The sequence below is a fragment of the Orycteropus afer genome, unplaced genomic scaffold (genome assembly GCF_000298275.1).
Source record: "Orycteropus afer afer isolate SDZICR_OR568_19922 unplaced genomic scaffold, OryAfe1.0 scaffold00032, whole genome shotgun sequence".
Classification (NCBI taxonomy): Eukaryota; Metazoa; Chordata; class Mammalia; order Tubulidentata; family Orycteropodidae; genus Orycteropus; species Orycteropus afer.
In genome coordinates, this window is record NW_006921619.1 from 4,548,139 (window position 1) to 4,567,362 (window position 19,224).

The 19,224-nt window shown below is 36.7% G+C and overlaps 1 protein-coding gene across 1 annotated transcript in view; it reads right to left on the reverse strand.

Annotated features, from left to right (window-relative positions):
* Positions 1-8,931: 8,931 nt before the first annotated feature.
* DCUN1D1 (defective in cullin neddylation 1 domain containing 1) overlaps positions 8,932-19,224 on the reverse strand; it is a 17,387-nt gene continuing 7,094 nt past the window's right edge. Inside the window, exons 3-6 of the mRNA XM_007935906.2 lie at positions 18,087-18,217; positions 12,751-12,833; positions 12,424-12,520; positions 8,932-9,011 (exon numbers count right to left, since the gene is read on the reverse strand). Of these exons, the coding sequence (XP_007934097.2) occupies positions 8,932-9,011; positions 12,424-12,520; positions 12,751-12,833; positions 18,087-18,217 (391 nt within the window). The remainder of the gene's footprint in view (positions 9,012-12,423; positions 12,521-12,750; positions 12,834-18,086; positions 18,218-19,224) is intronic.

Genomic DNA, 19,224 nt, shown 5'->3' on the forward strand with positions numbered 1-19,224 from the left:
CATTCCTTTTGATGGTATCCCACATGAACCTTAGGCTTTCTTCATTTTGTTTTGATCTTTTTTCTGATAGATCCCTTTCCAAAGAAGTATTCAGGAATTTGTCTTCAATCTCATTAATTCTGTCTTCCATCACATCATTTCTACTACTTGTTCTTCCAATGTTTTATCTAATTCTGACAATTTAGTATTAATCTTCTGGATTTCTATCTGTAGATTTAGAATCATTTCTAATTTTTCACTTGTCATTTTGTTCTTGTATTTTCTTCCAAAATTCTTCTAGTGTTTTGTCGGTGTTTCCCTTGGTCTGTCTCTCAATCCTTTGAAGATACCTAAATATAGTTCTTTTGAACTCCTTATCAGAGAATTCCAATGCTGCTTCTTTCTCAGGGATGTGTTCTGGCTCTGTATACTGCTCTCTTGTTCCTACCAGTTTATCTTGCTTCTTTGTGTGCATTGTGATGGTCTGTTGTCTCTGAGACATTGTGACTTTGTTGTATTTAGGTTTCTGTCAACTGTTTGTGAAGAGCAGGTAAGGGTAAGTCAGACTCTTCGTGGTGGTGGTTTATCATAGGCCCGTTGGTGGAGGATTTTTTTTTCACTCAGTAAGTGAAGCTGCAGGAGGTGTGAGTTTAGTTGTGTTGTATGGGGACTGTTGCTATCTCCCAGTTACACAAAAATAACAATTGAATAATCATTAAAAAAGTAAGCGCAAATGTACAAAAGACACACTGTGGAATCACACAGGAACAGTAACCAAAAATGAGAAAAGGGAAAAAAACAAAAAACACAGCAATATCTGGGGAGAGGGAAATAAGAGAGAAAAGGTAGAGAAGTTTATGAAGAAAAGAATCAGATAAATGCAAAAAGAAAAAGAAGGAACAAGGTTAATCACAAGAAAGAAGGGGAAAAAAAATTGGAACCAGAAACAGGAAAAAAAAGAAAAGCTGAAAACTAGAACTGGGAAGGGAAGAATAAAGAATGATAATAAAAAGGATAAAATAATACTAGTAGTTTTAAAACAGACAAAAACAAACTAAAAATAGAAAAAAAAAAAATCTGGACAGGGTGAGGCAGTACACCTAGGCTCCATCCAAGCAGCCTAGAAGGTGGGTGGAAGTGATGGCTGCACCTCTGTTCACCAAGAGGGTGTGGGATGTAAGAGTAACCAGGGGAATGTCACACCTTTCCAGTAGTCCATACATCCGGAATGTCTTTGCAGTTCCCAGCAAGCGGAGCCTGTTCCTAAGTCCCTGGAATCTGGGAGAACACTGTTGCCTAAATATCCAAAATGGTCAAGCAGCTTATAAACATTCAAAATGACTGTGCCCTCTGGGCAGACAAAAGTCCTCAGCTCAGCCTGCCTTCCTCTTCGCTGCTTCCCCTTCTTATTTGCCAGCCATCAGAGCAGTCCTTCATGCAATCCCTGGCTAGCAGGGCTGATTTTCAGGTTAATTCTTAGGTCCTACCACCACTCGGCAATACCCAAGCTGTCTGCGCTATCAGGATCGCTGCCAGACCGCAGCTCCGTATGTCTCCTTTTTTGGTATTTTCATGCAAGTTCTTCTGCTAGTTGGAGTTTAGTACACTTCTATATCCTCCCCTTCAAAGCTCAGGGCTCCACCAGGATTATCTTCTGTATCTGCGTTAATTGGCTCCCTTTTCTTTGTTGACGAGGGTCTGTGCAGTCTTTGTCTTTCTGCCTGTTGTGCCATCTTACCAGAACTCCCAGAGTTGATGCTTTTGAGTATAGTTTTAGAGAAGAATGCTAAGAGTACCATGGTCTACTAAAAGTACTACCAAATCTGTCCTGGAAGTAGAGCCAGACTGCTTCTTGGAAGCAAGAATGGCCAGACTTCATCTCACCTATTTTGGTCATGTTGTCAGAAGGAACCATTCCCTTGAGAAGAATATCATGCTTGGTAAAGTGGAGGGTCAATAAAGAAGGGGAAGGCCCTCAGTAAGATGGATCAACAGTGGCTGCAATGATGGGCTCCGGAATAACAAGGATCATGAGGCTGGCACAGGACGGGGCAGTGTTTCATTCTGCTGTGTGGAGGGTTGCTATGAGCTGGAGATGACTTGACAGCACCTAACAAAAACATGCAATGCATGGACCTTGAATCCTGGAATAAACAAACTGATTTAAAAAAATGAGACGATTTTGAATGGACAGTTACTGACACAAAAGGTCAACATTTTTAAGTGTGATAATAGGGTTGCAGTAAGACTTAAGAGTCCTAACCTTTTACACATACATTCTGAAATATGCAGATGAAATTATTTGCTATCTAGTACTTGCTTCAAAATAATTCAGGGTAGGAAGAACGAAGAGCATATAGATAAATCATGATTGGCCATAAATTAATCATTGTCGAAGTGGGTTTACTGTACTTACTCTACTTTTGTACATATGAAATTTTCTATTAAAAATAAAAGTTTAATGTCCACTATGTGTAAGAGCACAGGTAGCTGGCAAAACTAAATAATACTACACAATTCATAAATGAATCTTTAATTCCCAAAGTTATCTCAAAAGAGCTCTGGGAAGTAACTTACTAACAATGACATACCTGTACACAGTATTCTGTGCAGTTTTAAGAATTACCACCAGTCATAGTCTAATTGGGTAGATATATCAACTATGGTACACGCAACAGCAGAGTCAAACTCCAGCCTGCATCTCCTCCTAAGAGATCGCTAAGGAAATGGAATCCCCGTGGGAAGCGTAGCATAACTACCCCCAATGGCTACAGAAAATACTTTCAACCACACGACTACAAGCAGCTGACTTTATAGCAATCCCTCAGGCCACCCTATACTTACCCAAATGTCATACTTAAAAGACATATACATAATGACTTAGCTAGCGAGGTGTAACTTGCATGTGTAAAACATGTTATCTACTAGAATGGCTGTTAAGAAAAAGCAAACAATTATTGGCAAGGATGTGGAAGAACCTGGAACAATCATGCACTGTGGTGGTAATACTTTTACAGCCATTTTGGAAAAGTTTGGCAGTTAAAGTTAAACAAATTTACTACACACCCCAACAATTCTACTCCCAGGAAATCTACCCAAGAAAAATGAAAGCATACATTCACAAAGATATGCACATCAATGTTCGCAACAGCATTACTAATTAACAAAAAATGCAAATTAAACATCTATAATCTGGCGAATGAGTAAACAATAGTGGAATGATATTTAACATAGAAATTGACTACAGGTACATGCTAAGATGTAGATAAACCTCAAAAACATGCTAACTCAAAGCAGCAGATATGAAAAAAATACATATAGTATGAGTCATTTATATCAGGTTTATAGAAATGAAAAATTTAGAGAGACAGAAAACAGATCAGTGATTGCCTATGCCTGGGAGTAGAAGCAGGCAACTTTTTGGGTTAAGGGAAATGTTCTAGAATTGGATTGTGGTGTTATTTTCACAAATCTATAAATTCACTAAAATCACTGACTTCTATACTTATAATGGTGAATTTCATGTGTACATTATACCTCAATAGTTTTTTTTTTTTTTAAAGTAATACAACAAAATAAATGTCTGGCTGACAGCTCATTCATTTCATATAATTTTCAATACAATGAATTCTAGTATGCTGTTAGAATTAAAAATATTACCATTTGATCAAAAACATGAACTTCAAGGACTCACCTCTCTAAACCTTACTGATCAAACATTTTTAGCTACATACCATGTCACCATGTGGCAAAATCTATTACTGCTTTAGCACTGGCTCTTGGCCATTTTATTAACTTGTTTCCTCCTAACTTTAGGCATTATGTATTCTTTTTTTTAATGGAAATCTCATTTGGTATTGCCCACGTTTCCCATTAGATACTTTTGTCAGAATATTTCATAATTGAAAATAAAATAAGTATTTAGACTGAACATGCATTTGTACATCTGTACTCCCAACAGGGGAAAAAAAAAAGTTATTATTTTTTTTCCTTCTTTTGTTTGGTCACTGACATACTGCCCCTGGTAACTTTTTAACTTTTCATTGTTTCAAAGCAAGCTTTGCTTTTCCTATTTTAGTTCAATTTTTTTTTTTCTTTGCTTTGAACTTGATAGTTTTTCGTTTTCAAAGCAGTGCTGTCTTCTGTGCTCAGGCAGGCTTGGATTTTGGTGAGATTCCATCTCTATCCATTCCACTGAAAGACTCATCAAGAGGTAGTTTTCCCTCTAAAGTAGCCATAAAAAAAATCAACAGAACATTTTTCCTGAAACTAAATCTTCTATACGATATACCAGTCGCCTACAACAGGTCAATGTAGAAAGCTACAGATGGAGTGGAGGAGGTCCCTGCCGACTGTGGCCCGTCTCCATGACATACAGCAGCGCCCAGGTGACACCGAAAACCAGTGCGCTCAACTATAAGGTGCTTGGTGATTTTTGCACAGCACAACAGAAACCTAGACTAAGAACATATACTCAAGCAACACTTGTAGGAGAAGAGAAACTTGGACATACTTAATTTTAGAAAAACATTTTGTTATTGTTTTTAAATAATCCCCAAAGTAATTTCTCTTTAAAATGTAACTCTATGAATAAAAATATCACTTCTTAGAAATGCCATCTACTATAAAAGCTGTGCACCTTTTATCGTAACTTCCTTACTTATAACAGATTTTAAAACACAAAAACCAAGGAGATGTCAAAGGCTACATAAACACAAAACAGAGCCTATGAAAAGTTTTCAAATAAATGAGTTGATCAGCAGGAAATGCCACCTACCCAAAAGGCAGTAAAGAAAGTAAGACAGCAAGAAGGTTCTGGAAAACTTATGTAACTAAATTAGGTTTTTGTTTTTTTTTTCAAAGTATTATCTGCCTCCAGAACCAGGTACAAATCAAGCAGATAATCAGTCAAAATCACAACAAATAGTAAGAATAAAGCTGGCAAAGGGGATCTGTACTAGTAAGAATCTTCAGATTTATCTTAACTACAAAATGTCATCCATTTCTCATCAGAAATCAAAGGTAGAAGTATCATGATATATAATTTCACATTTCCATGATACAAATTATTGCTGTGTTAAGTGTAAAAATAATAAGCCCTAATCTGAACCCTAGTCAGCACATCATGTAAAAATCATAATTCAGGTATTGTGTCCTCAGTTATTAAGATATAAATTAAATAGTTCACATTTTAAAAACAATTTATCATTACATTATCAACCTGATAAAATCTTATCAAAACATCTAAGTATTCAATATAAATCATATTGTTAAAAGTGTCAGATAGCATTTAAAGAAAACTGGTAAGGTGCCAGGTAAGTATTTTTCTCTTAAATACACACAGTTTAACATTTAGAACTACACAAATCAAATCTTGCTAGAAGTTGATCATTTTTATGAAGGCATACTTTGTGGACCATAACAAAATTTACCTACCACCCCTTTTTTTTTATTCCAAAATGCTTTCATTAGGCTTAACTTTCTTCTGTCATTGACATGTAAAGTTACAGAAGTTTTACAACATGCAGTCTAACAGTAAATGTTAAAACTCAAAGCAAAGTGCCTATTAAACTACTCAAACTTCTTACCATCAAATAAAAAAATAAATGAACACTTAATCCATTTAAATCTTTGAGGAAAAAAAAAATTAAGTTGCCTTGCTTTTAAATAAGAATTCTCCAGTGAGGATAATATATAAAAGATTTTTCATGTTATTTTATTAAGTTTACTTTCATTAAAACTTTTAAAAAGTCTAATGAAGGGCACCCACTTACAATGCCGTATTACACAACTACAGTATTGTTAATCAAATAAAGCAGCCCAGTAAGTTGTAAACATTTTAAATGTAGTAAACAAGACTTGGCATGTCTTTTCTCCCCAAAACTTGCCGTTACAATCAATGCTTTTGCTATAAATAATTTTTCTTTTGGGAAAAGTTTTCAGGTATATTTTAGTCTTTAGAAATTAGTACAATGAAATAATATGTGAAAAGATTTAGTCATGGCAATTTCACTGAAGCTTTTATTGCCTCTGTTGGTAATATGACAGGGATTTTAAGAAACACAATTGAACTTACAGAGATAATGCAGATGATATTCAATAAAGATAACCTTGATCTCAAGTATTTTTATATGTGGGCACTTCTAATTGTATACATTTTATTATTAAAAAAAGCATTACATTTTAAAATGTGTACCTGTTTTGACATTTGGCAAAAAGGAAACTGTACCTGTGGTTCAGTTTAAAACAAAGAATCAGTATGGGGGTAGTTTACCAGGATGAAGACTGAAGCACTTATGAAATAAAGCAATTCAAGTTGTGTGTGTGTGTCTCTTTCACACTCTCTCACAGACACACATTCACCCTCACAAACACATACAGACACACTCACACATGACCATATGTGTTAGCATTTTTAATACAAAATATTCCCTGTAACCAGACATTTACCCTCAGAACAATCACATCATGTTAAATCAGTCTTCTCTTTTCAGCCCTAGTAATAGTTTTAATTCTAAGATGCCATCATAGAGTGAACAACCTTTTATGCTACATAATTATATTCAAAAGCTTTATGTATTTTTGTTTATAATTACACAGTAATTATATGTTTAGTACCAAACTGATGACAAACACTATTTTGTTGAAAAGGTCTTGCATTTAAAAGGAAAAATCTTTAAAACTCCAAGGCACTAGGCCACAAATCAATATCAGACTTTTATGAAAAACAATTCATATTGAGGGGGGAAAAAAAAAAGCTAAATGGATGTCATTCAAAAACACAGCATACCTGAATTAATCAAAAAATAATACTATAACTCAAAATCTCCAAGACAGGAAACAAAACAGTCCATACATACATACATACATACATACATACATATATATATATATATATATATATACCTTTTTAAAATTTTTCATAATTGAAGTTACTCTCTTTATTTACAAAAATGGATTCAGGAAATACTGAAAGCAGCAGGATTCTCCTTTTTTCTTCCTTTTGTTTTGAATAACCAATTCCAGTAACCTAAATAGAAATTTTCAAATTCTCCTTTTGGTAGAATTATATTCTTCAATTAAAGATATGATTGAAATATTAATATAATATCAATAAGGACAGCTTTCTAGTCCATTTCAAAATCATGTAGGTAAAAAGTCTCAATGTCATTGTTTCTTAACATCATTTCCACATCTATATAAAATATGCTATTATTCTGAAGTATATTCCTTTGCTAATTTAAAACACTAGGCCTTCAAGAGTACCTGGCTAAACCAAGCAAACTCTCCTCCTACTACAGAGCATGTTGTTGTTGTTGTTGTTATGTGCCGTCGAGTCGGCCCGACTCATAGCGACCCCTCCTTGGGTTTCCGAGGCAGTATCACTACGGAAGTAGGATTGCCCAACCTTCCTTCCGAGGAGTGGCTGGTGGGTTTGAACCGCCAGCCGTCTGGTTAGCAGGCAAGTGTCTTAGCCACTATGCTACCAGAGCTCCTTATCATCTAGCATTTGGATTTTAACATTTTTTAACTTGCATTATGGAAATGTTTAAGAAAGCAATAACCCCCTCTTCACACATCAGTAAGTGAACAGAAAAAGGAGTATTTTCAGCATGAAAGCAGCTCATGGATCCTGTAATGAAAAAAATACAAGATACCATTCTGCTCTGATGTGAAAATTGAGCTAATTTGAGTACAAACAAAAACAATTATAGGAGATTAAATAATTTACGAAAATAGAAGCCAGATTGGTATTTTTGCATTATGTGTATGCTTGCTTGACAATCTTTGCTCCTGAAGAACGTATTTGGCAACCACAGTGATTAGCAGTTAAAGCAATTTCAACAAAATAAGAAGTCATCAAAAATGGACTGTTTGTCTGAAAGAGCAGTACCTATTTTATAAAGATTGAACTTCATGGCTCACCACAACCATTTTCAAAAGTTAATTCTTACTATCTTCTTATAAATTAAGGGAATCTCATTTGTGTTTCATAGTGAGATGACCAAAAACAAAAACAAAAAGCAAAACAAAAAAATAAAACCTCATGCCTAAATTTAGAATATTGTATTGTGTAGCAATCTAAAACATTCAAAACAAATTAAATAGTTTAACTTATTTGACAGGCATAAAGCATTTCAAAAATCACAATGAAATTCAATCATGTAATGCATAATGTAGAAAGAAGTGGAGTCTAGCATTATGCAGACATCTTCTAAATAAAAGCTCCCTGTAGAACAACTATGTATAAACATGGGGAAGATAAGTGCAGACTACTTCTGTGGAACCTTTTGAAATCATGGGTCTGAAGCAAAATAAAGTTTTCAGGTAGGCACCAAGTTATTCTAATTTTTTCACGTCAGTTATTTGACATTTTTTTCATCAGATACTCTACTCACAGCAATAATACATGTGATCTGGGGGGAGAAAAAAAAATCCCAAAACCAAAACACCATTTCAGATCTGGTACACTTAAATGTATCATTTTCATTGGAAGTGCTATCAGCATAGTCTTTGCAACTAGCCCAAAGCATCTATTTAAGAAGTTTTTATAAATTGTTTGTGATGTTCATGTTTAATTCTTATGCCAAACTGTTTTCTGATGAAGACAGCATTGTGCTTTATGCGAGAATGGAAACCTCAAAATAATCACCATAAAGCTTCTAAGACTTATGGGAGAAAAACTAGGATGGTCCACAGATATAAGATGAACTCCACAATGTTGAAATTATAAATGTTTAGAGCGGCCCAGACTAGAAGACAAGCCCAAACCACCATTAGAAGAATGAAATACGCTATGGTCCAAGATGTATCCTTAAAGTTTTGTCTCAACCCTCAGCCTGAATTATGAGGATTGATCTTCAGTTCAGTTCAGCCAGCAGAAATTGACTGTGCAATTTTCCGTTGTATTTATTGTACAGACTATGTACATTCTAGAAAGTTCTTTTAGTGCTACACTGTTGTACTTTTTGTCCCAGCAATTTGAGGGCGTGCAAATTCCACAAAGTCATCAATAAGAACAGGCCATGCTCCTGGAAAAAAAGAAAAAATATGGGAGAAAAGGAAGAAAGAAAAAGCAGAAATAAAGCTAACATTTTAACAGAATTCTTTTTTTAAAAAATATTTTCCCTATAATAGTATGTATAATTCTTATCTATTCCTACTGATGAATTCCAAAATTCTAGCTTTTTAGAGTTTCAACCCAAAATACTCCTTGTATTCTTTCTGCTATATTAAGCCAACATCTGGCAATAAACCAAATCACTGAGTTTTTCTACAGGTTATTAAGGAAATTCAACACGAGGTAAAAATCGGTAGGCTTAAGGAATGGCCAGGATATGACAGCAATGCTGTCAGTGTACTAGGGGGAAACAAGGTTTCAGGCCTTTTGTGGCAGTCTTACAAAGAAAACCAACAGTAAGTATCCAATTGCACCCTATTACATGATAATAAGGGGCTCTGGTAGCATAGTGCCTAAGGCACTTGACTGATAACCAGAAGGCTGGTGGTTCAAACCCACCAGCCACTCCACAGGAAGGAAGGTTGGGCAATCCTACTTCCATAGTGATACTGCCTCGGAAACCCAAGGAGGGGTCGCTATGAGTCGGGGCCGACTCGACGGCAAATAACAACAACAACCACCACCATGATAAGAAATTACTAAAAGATTTTAAAGTACACACATGCACACCCCTACACTTCTACATGCCAACCTCCAAATCAGGACAGTTTTCCAGCTTTCTGAAACGCCACCAAAAAGCATCACTCTCAGTCATATACAAGACTCTTAATTTTTCAATGAAGGCTATACATGGCTATGGAAAAAGGAAGAAAAAAACATCATCCCTGGTTAACTTACAGGATTCTGGGATACTTGTTAGGCGGCCAATGTCCCTGGAGATTTTTCAGAGAATACCTCTGTCTATTTAACAGTCTCACAAATTCATCCTGCTAATTACTCAAGGAGGACCAGGGAAGTATGTGTGAAGATACTGATGTAAATCACTATCACTTTTGGAAAAAGAAAAGTGCATGTCCTGATAGTAGATGGTAGCACCATCTTTATACATACATGAAGACACATCAGAAAAATTTCAGTAAGTGGATACTCATTTAATGTCTATAGTACTAGATGGCTGTAGTATATTCCAAATCACAAAGGTCATTGAACTCAAGGAGTTTAAAATCAAACTTATACAAAATATACACATATAAGAACAAAACTGCATTAAGAAGAGAACTAAAGTGAACTGAAAATCTAAACCATGGCTGAAAATTACCCACGCCTTCCTGGTAGACATGAGTAAGGACTTGGAATCTAAATAAATAAAGAGAAAATGCAGATTGATATAGAGGAGGAAGGCCATTTCATACATTCAGATGAGCTCTAGTAAAAGCTAAGAGGGAAATCCAACTACAAGAAAAGCAGAAATGGACAAGTAGTTCAGGAATATGTGATAAATGGCAGTGAGAGAGAAAAACTGGTAGGGCAAAAAGTTTCATTACTTAACATATCTGACAAGGGACTTATCTCTAAAATTTATAAAAAACTCCAACACCTCAATAACAAAAAGACAAGCGATCCAATTCAAAAATGGGCAGAAGACATGAATAGACACTTCACCAAGGAGGATACTGAAGCGGCCAACAAACATATGAAGAAATGCTCATGATCATTAGCAATTAGAGAGATGCAAATCAAAACAACAATGAGATACTATCTTGCTCTAGCACTAGTAGCAAAGTTCAACAAGACACAAAATAAAAAATGCTGGTGAGGATGTGGAGAGACTGGGACTCTCATACGCTGCTGGTAGGACCGTAAAATGGTACAACCATTGTGGAAAGCAGTATGGCGATTCCTTCAAAAGTTGGAATTAGAAATACCATTTGACTCAGCCATTCCATTACTAGGTATATACCCTAAAGAAGTGAGAGCCATGACAAGAACAGACATATGCACACCTATGTTCATCGTAGCACTATTTACAATAGCCAAAAGATGGAAACCACCTAGGTGTCCATCAGCTGAGGAATGGATAAACTATGGTACATACACACAATGGAATACTATGCAACACTAAAGAATAATGCAGAATCTGCAAAACACCACATAACGTGACTTAGAGGACATTATGCTGAGTGAAATAAGTCAATCACAAAAGGACAAATGTTGTATTAGTCCGTTATTGTAAAAGTCAAGGAAAGGTTTATGGAAGGGAATTTTCTTTGTTGGTTACCAGGGGTGGAAGGGTAGGGTAGGGAACACTGTTAGCTAGACAGAGATAAGTATTGATTTGGGTGAAGAGAAGGGCAATGTACCAAATGTGAGTGATCAATATGGTGGCATCAAGGAAGAGAAAGACAGAGAGAGATACATGTGAGGTACAGACAACAAAGATGAACCCTTTTGCACATACAGTACTGTGTTGTCAGTGAAGGCTAACATGGGTATATGGGTGGATAGATGGGTGGACAGGCTGAACTAGTAGGTATGTCTATGAAGCAGAGAGTGTACCCAAGAACATGTATAGGGTTGGCAGACAATGGTCCTATAAGTTTATGTGTATGATCTGAATTCCCAGGTGAATAGTAGAGCTGACAAGGGGCAAGGCTGTAGTCACTGCTTGGTTACAGCCAGCTACCCAGAGGGACCGAGTAGTTGAACCTGTGGGCTCTGGACCACAGTCCCAAGGGACATCAAGCTCAATTGGCATAATATACTATACAAAACATTGTTCCACCTCCTACTTTGGCGAGTAGTGACTGGGATCTGAAAAGCTTGCAAGCCACCATCTAGATGCAACAATGGGTCTCTCCTACCCAGAGCAAAGAAAAATGAAGAAAATCAAAAATTCATGGAAACAATTAGTCCTAGCAATGGGTACACCATCCGATTTGCAGCGTAGAAGAATTAGATGGTGGCCGGCTACCACTGTCAACCACTTGGAAGAGGATCTATGTAGGAGATCCTGGATGGAGAGGAAGAAAAATGTGGAACAAAACTCAAAATCATTTGGAGAAAAAAAAGGGGGGGACGACCATGTTTGCTGATCCGATAGAGCCTGGTGGAACCACTGACACTATAGCCCCTAGCTGCCCTTCAGGTCTGGAATTGAATGCACACCTGTGGCTTCCAGCCAAACAAAAGACAGGCATATGAAATGAACATTTACCTGAGGTAGATACACTCCTGGGAGAGAACAATCATGGGAGAAAGAAGGGCTGCTTATGCACAGGGAGACAGCTCAGGGAGCAGGAGTGCATGGAGGGATGAATACAGGGAAGAGGTAACTATTGGGAGGAAGTGGGAGGGGAGCTATTGCATTGTGGTAAATTGTGGTCAATTTCATGAGACAAAGTGTATGTGAACTGCTGTATGGAAAGTGAACCTGCTCTGTAAATTTTCACCCAAATCACAATTAAAAAAAAAAATTTCATTACCTTCTTCATCATAATTAGACATGTCATCTGCAATCATTGTACTGAAGTCTAAGAGGAGATTCCATGTGTCTTTTGGTATTGATCGTTTATGATGTTCCTATTAAAAACACACACACATAGACATTCAACTGAGAATAGGAAAAACACCAGTCTAGATAATGCTAAACAGAAGAATGCACAAAAACACTTGTGTAATAAATTCTACTAATTGATTTTCCTTCTATGTTCATTATAAAGTTCTGAAAGAATTTATTCATGCTTTAATATATGTTGTTTTCAAACAAAGCCAAAAGAGCAAAATATGGAACTTAGGAAATATGAACTTACCAACAAAAATTTATTCCATAAGTCTAAGAATTTAAATCTTCCATTAAGCACTAAATTCCAGTAGGCAATGGCCATTTCTAGATCTGTAATATTAAAAATAAATCATGCATTTCAACGCCATAAATATTTGTGCTTATAAAAAACAAGTCAGACAAAAAAAGCCTGAAATGAAAAGTTTATATCCTGAATATTTATGTATTAAAAGTTCCCTACAGAAATAAGCCCAGGGTTTGTATCCTGCCTCTGTCACAATGATCAGGGCCTTCAGAGTAAGAAGAAAGCACTTACCTCATGGAGGTGTTGTGAAGTTCACTGAGAATAACATCTCGCTCTTAAGCATTCAAGTATCATTGTACACCAGGATTGCTCAACCTTGCATTTTTTACATTTTGGGCCAGATAATTCTTTGTTATGGGTGCTGTCCTACGCATTGTAGGATCTTTAGCAGCATCCCTGGTCTCTACGTAATAGATGCCAATAGCTTGCCACTCCTCCCAGTGTTGACAACCAAAAGTATTTCCACATATTTGCCAAAAGTCAGCCTGGGGGGCAAAATCATCCTCAGTCGGGAATCACTGATGTACATTTAGGGTGAGATACAAAGGCTTGCTATAAACTAAGATTTGCTCTTTTTAAAAGTTTACTGAATATAAATGGTTTTTTAATGGGGCTTGGAAGTAATACTGTCACATGTCCAAGACAAAGAATTATCCTTGTTATGTGACAGAGAGAGAGAACTGTGATTTCTTTCAAGGAACTAAAGTAGTGAAGAAAGTTATCTAGTGAATTTACATCTCCAAAACAGGAAAAATTACATCCCAAGTAACTTAAAATCCTTTCAGATGTGATCTCAAAACACTCTTGATAATCTGAGAAATCATGACAGACTGGGAGACTTTAAAGGGCTAGAAGATTGGCAAGTGCTGCCCCAATTTTTAAAAACACTAAGAAAGAGTAATCTTGGTACTGATTCACTGGTAAAAACATATGATTTATAAGAAATTAATTAAATTATATTCTTACGTACGTAATTGTATGTATTTGTATTTTGAGCTTACAGCTGGTTATCCTCAAGGGGTAGTGGGAAAACCACACATTTGCAGCCAGCAGGTCAGAAGTGAGAGTGTAGTGGGGACTCGCAAGCTTCTGGCTGGCATCTGAGGTCTTAGGCAAACTCAGTGGTCTAGAGGACTATGTCCTTTAACTTGTGAGCTCTGATTTAGCTCTGAGTGTTTAGCGCCAAAGGAAGAAGTACTGGAGGTACTGGTGTCAGGATAGAACAGAGAATAGAAATGATAATAAATTGACTTGATCAATAATACAGCACAGTTATTTTATCTACAGAAAAAAGGCAGAGGATGGCCAATACAACAGATTACTAATACCATAAAGCAGTCTCATCATCTTTGCTAATCTCCCTTCTGAGAAGTACTATCCTCACAGAAACCCAATTAAGGAGAGATTCAAGAAACTTACCAGAATTTCACGGCCAGCAAATTCCATCTATACCTGTCCTATAGAGTCACTATGAGTCAGAATCAACTTGACGGCACACAACCCCACCTGCTATCCCTAAGTATTACCAAAAAATGCAAAACTCGCTGATACCTTTTTGCTACTCTCATCCCAATCCACACAACTATGACTCTTTCCTTGATTTTGTTCTCAGAACAAAGGGACACTGCATGGTTTAAAATTGGGAAGGGTGTGCATCAGGGTTGTATCCTTTGACCATACTCATTCAATCTGTATGCTGAGTAAATAATCCAAGAAATTGGACTACATGAAGAAGAACATGGCATCAGTATTGGATTCAGTTAACAACCTGTGATATGCAGACAACACAGCTTTGCTTCCTGAAAGTGAAAAGGACTTAAAGCACTTAACTGATGAAGTCTGTAGTATGGATTACACCTCAACATAAAGAAAACAAAAATTCTCACAACTGGACCCATAAGCAGCATCACAATAAATGAAGATTGAAGTTGCAGATTTCATAATTACTTAAAGCTACAATCAACACCAAAGGAAACAACAGGCAAGAAATCAGACCTCACATTACACTGGGCAAATCTGCTGCAAAAGACCTCTTTCAAGTGCCAAAGAGCAAAGATGTGTCTTTGAAGACTAAGGTGCACCTAACCCAAGCCGTGATATTTTCAATCACCTGATATGCATATGAAAGCTGGACAATGAATAAGGAAGACAGAAGAAGAGTTGATGTTTTTGAGTTGTGGTGTTGGCGAAGAATACTGAAAGTACCACGGACTGCCAGAAGAAGGAACAAATCTGTCCTGTAAGAAGTGCAGCCGGAATGCTCCTTGGAAGCAAGAATGGCCAGACTTCGTCTCACCCACTTTGGTCATGTTGTTAGAAGGGACCAGTCCCTGGAGAAGGATAGTATGCTTGGTAAAGTGGAGGGTCAGCGAAAAAGGGGAAGGCCCTCAACGAGATGGATAGACACAGTGGCTGCAACGATGGACTCAGGTATAGCAAGGATTGTGAGGATGGCGTAGCACCGGGCAGTGTTTCGTTCTGTTCTAACACAGGGTTGCTATGAGTCAGAGCTGACTCGATGGCACCTAACAACAACATTCACCTGCCTTCCTGACCCTTTGCATTGTGCCTTCTGGAATGCCCATTACAACACAACCAACTTCTCCAAGATTTTCAAACATTTTCAAAGAATATTCCTTCAACCTTCCTATCCTACCTGAAAGCCTGGATCAACCCAAAAGACACGTATCTTTGGCAATGATCTCAAGTCGCAATAGATAATTATTCCTCCCACAGGACCACAGACATTCTCTTAGATCACCCCTGTAACCTCCATACCATTATTCATCCACCTTCCTGGAAAACACTCATCCTGTTCTATGGAACATATTATATCAGCTGCCTTTCTTACTTTATCCCACCTAATCTCTAACCCCTACCAAAGACCTATTTAAACTCTCTGAGGTCTTTGGCGCTTGGCTTATGCACAGTCCTCGACTGTGAGTTCTGTCATTATCCTGAAGTTCTTCAATGTCTATGTGAATAGTCATACAAGCACTACAGCCTATTAGAATTCTACTCACCTCCACTGTACTCTAAAACCCCCTCCCCAAGACCATATCCTAAATCTTAACAGTTTTATCATTCCAAACTGTTCTCACTCAATTTTAAACACTGACAACTCAAATATATACTATATTACTGCAGCTCCCTCTTCTATTCCCACTGTATCTGTTCTTCGATCTCACTCTATATCTGAACTCTATATCTGAGTTCCCTTCATTCCCTTTTCATGATGCACTACTTCAACTCCTACCTTTGCTATGTAACTTATTTCCTCTGCCTCCTATCTTTCTGATACAACTCTTTTTGCAAAGTTCTACTACTAGCTGAGTATAACCTTTAGCTGATATCAACATCAATGTCCCACATTAATAACCTTCAAGTTTAGCAAGGCTCTTTACTCTTTTACTGTTACAAATAGCCATCTCACCAATTTCTCCCAACTTCTTCAATTTTCTTAACTCCCTACACCACTTCTCTAAGCAGATAACCTCACTTTCTTCACTTCGAAGAAAAATAGGCCATAAGGCAGAAAATCTAAACCATTTTTATTGGACTGAAACCTCTTCAAGGATAGGACTATAAACTAGCCAACTTAATACTCTCCCAAAACCAAAGAAAGCATTCAGAAATCATATCATAACTATAAATTCTCCCAAAGTATATTTATTTTCTATTCTAGTAAGAGGTATAGATATAAATAAAATTAGATAAAGCCCATTAATTCAGCATTTGATATTCATTAACACTTTTTAAAATCTTATAGTAGGTGGTGAATTATCAAATCAAAGAATGAATAACTCATAAGGTGTTACACATTAAACGAGGCAGTGTATGTAAAGTCCAAAGCCATGGCCAAGCACACTGAGAGCCCATATTAAATGGAAGCTACTGCCATCATCAAAATCTTCAGTGGGTCCCCATTTCCCACAAATTCCAATTTAAACCTTTTTGTCTCGTTTTCAAAAGAAACCTTTGATTATCTGCCTTATTTTGTCTCACCAATTTAATCTCCAAACAAGCAATCCCACTAAAATGAAACCACTATCTTCTTTGTTCCACAAAGAAGTCAACGTTATTTCTGAGGTTTCAGGACCTCATTCTTAACTATCTTCTGATTGGAAATTTTCCCTTCCTTTAGCCAGCCAAATACCAAATCCCTCAGTTTATATCCCACACCTTACCCTATAAGCACTTCCTAACAACTTCTGCTTTTAATTATTTCTCCTTTCTGGTAGCATAGTGCCTAAGGCACTTGACTGCTAACCAGAAGGCTGGTGGTTCAAACCCACCAGCCACTCCTCGGAAGGAAGATGGGGCAATCTACTTCCATAGTGATACTGCCTCGGAAACCCAAGGAGGGATCGCTATGAGTCGGGTCCGACTCGACAGCACATAACAACAACAACCACCTTTCCTCTAAAACCCTTACACACAACATTTCATTACTGTACTATCTGCTAATATGGTAATCTTTCTGGATAAAGTGTAAGTTCTTAAAGATAATGATAACACCATATCTTTTACTTCCATATCCCCTAAACAAAAAAAACCCAAAAAAACCACACTCACTGCCATTGAGTCAGATCTGACTCATAATGACCCCTCCCCTCCCTGGGTTTCCAAGGTGGTATCTCTATGGAAGTAGATTGCCCAATCTTCCTTCCAAGGAGTGGCTGGTGGGTTTGAACCGCCAGCCTTCTGGTTAGCAGTCAAGTGCCTTAGACATTATGCCACTGGAGTTCCCTAGTCATCCCAAAAAACAAATGTGTAGATATTATATAGAGAATAAATTGACATAAACTATTAATAGTGATTATTTCTGGACTACGAGATTACAAATGATGATCATTTTCTTTTTTTTTAGTTTTCAGCTCAACCATAACAACAAAAAAAATTATTTGCCATTTTATGAATTAGAAATCTTAAAATGGTTATTTCTACAAATCTGCAGTGAAATAACTTAAAATCCTAAAATACCTTCTGGATCATACATATATAAGGATATAAATAATGGTCAGTGGATTTTAACAACTATTTTCCGTACTGTAATTTTAAGAAAATTAAAAAAGAAAAATGGTCATATATACTACCCATCATAACTCTATTATGTACAATATATTCTGATTGATTAAAATGTTCACTGCTTCTCATTGTTTCTCAGTCATTAGCATTTTCACGATGACTCTACTCAAAGCAAGTAACTTTCTATTCAAAAGAAAAGGGACATTGTCAACATATCTGAAACACCAAAAATAATTTTAAAAAATGCTTACCTAATCCTTTTTGTCCTGGATTCTTTGCAAAATTAAAAGTAAACTGATAAAAGTCCTTAAATCTTCCTGGTTCTTTCAATTCTTGTTCCATCTTGGGTATCTGGGCCTTTAGTTTTTCTATGCTGTCACATCTGCATTGTAAAGTTAAGTTTACAAAAGATGAACTTCTTCACTATGAATCAAGAATTTAACTTATTTATTCCTAGATGGGCTTATCTCTATTTCATAGAATTTCTTTTTAAAAAAATCAGATAGTTGGAGAATTTCATCTTTTTACATTACATGGGGTTAAGTGGGGGAAGAAAAGGTCTGGAGTTATTGAATGTTCAAAATAATTACTATTGATAAAAGAAATAGGCTATTACTTTTAATTACATAATTCACTGGATTATCAACTTCCTGACTTGAAGAAGTCAGCTGTAGTACACAGACAAAAATTCACCAGTTTAAACTGTATTACCAGTTGCCATCCAGTCAACTCTGAGTCATGGCAACTCCATGCATGCCAGAGTTGTGTCAGCCAAGCACAACAGTTGCACCACTCAGAGACTTACGACAATCCTTGTTGTTGTGTGCCATCAAGTCTATTCTGACTCCTAACAACCCTATACTGACCCTATAGGATAGGGTAAGACTGCCCTCAGAGGGCCACTGAGGCTGTGACCTTTATGGGAGCTCATCACCAGGTTTTTCTTCCAAGGAGTGGTTAGTAACCTTTTAGTTAATAGATAAGCCCTTAACCATTGCACCACCAGAGCTTTTTGACAATCCTTACATAGTAACAAATTGCATTTCTATCTTCCAAACTATGTGAAAGCCTAGTTTTCTGCTTATGCAAGGAAGCATTCCCTTTGAAAACTTACTTCTTCTTACGGACAAAGTGCAACGATAATGATCGGCTCAGGCCCCCTGCCACTTCCAACTCAATTAAAAAAAAACATCTTCTATATGTGGAAAGCCCTCAACTTCCTAGGAGCTGAAAGGGTCCAAATTCCAAGCTTTATTTTCCTTTAACAGCCTTAAGTAAATGAGGTAATAATATACTTTCTGACAGATTCCACAAACCTATCATTCTACTTGTTTTCCTCTAAAGAATTTTGCTTTCATTTTCTTTCTATATTCTTTTTTTTTTTTTTTT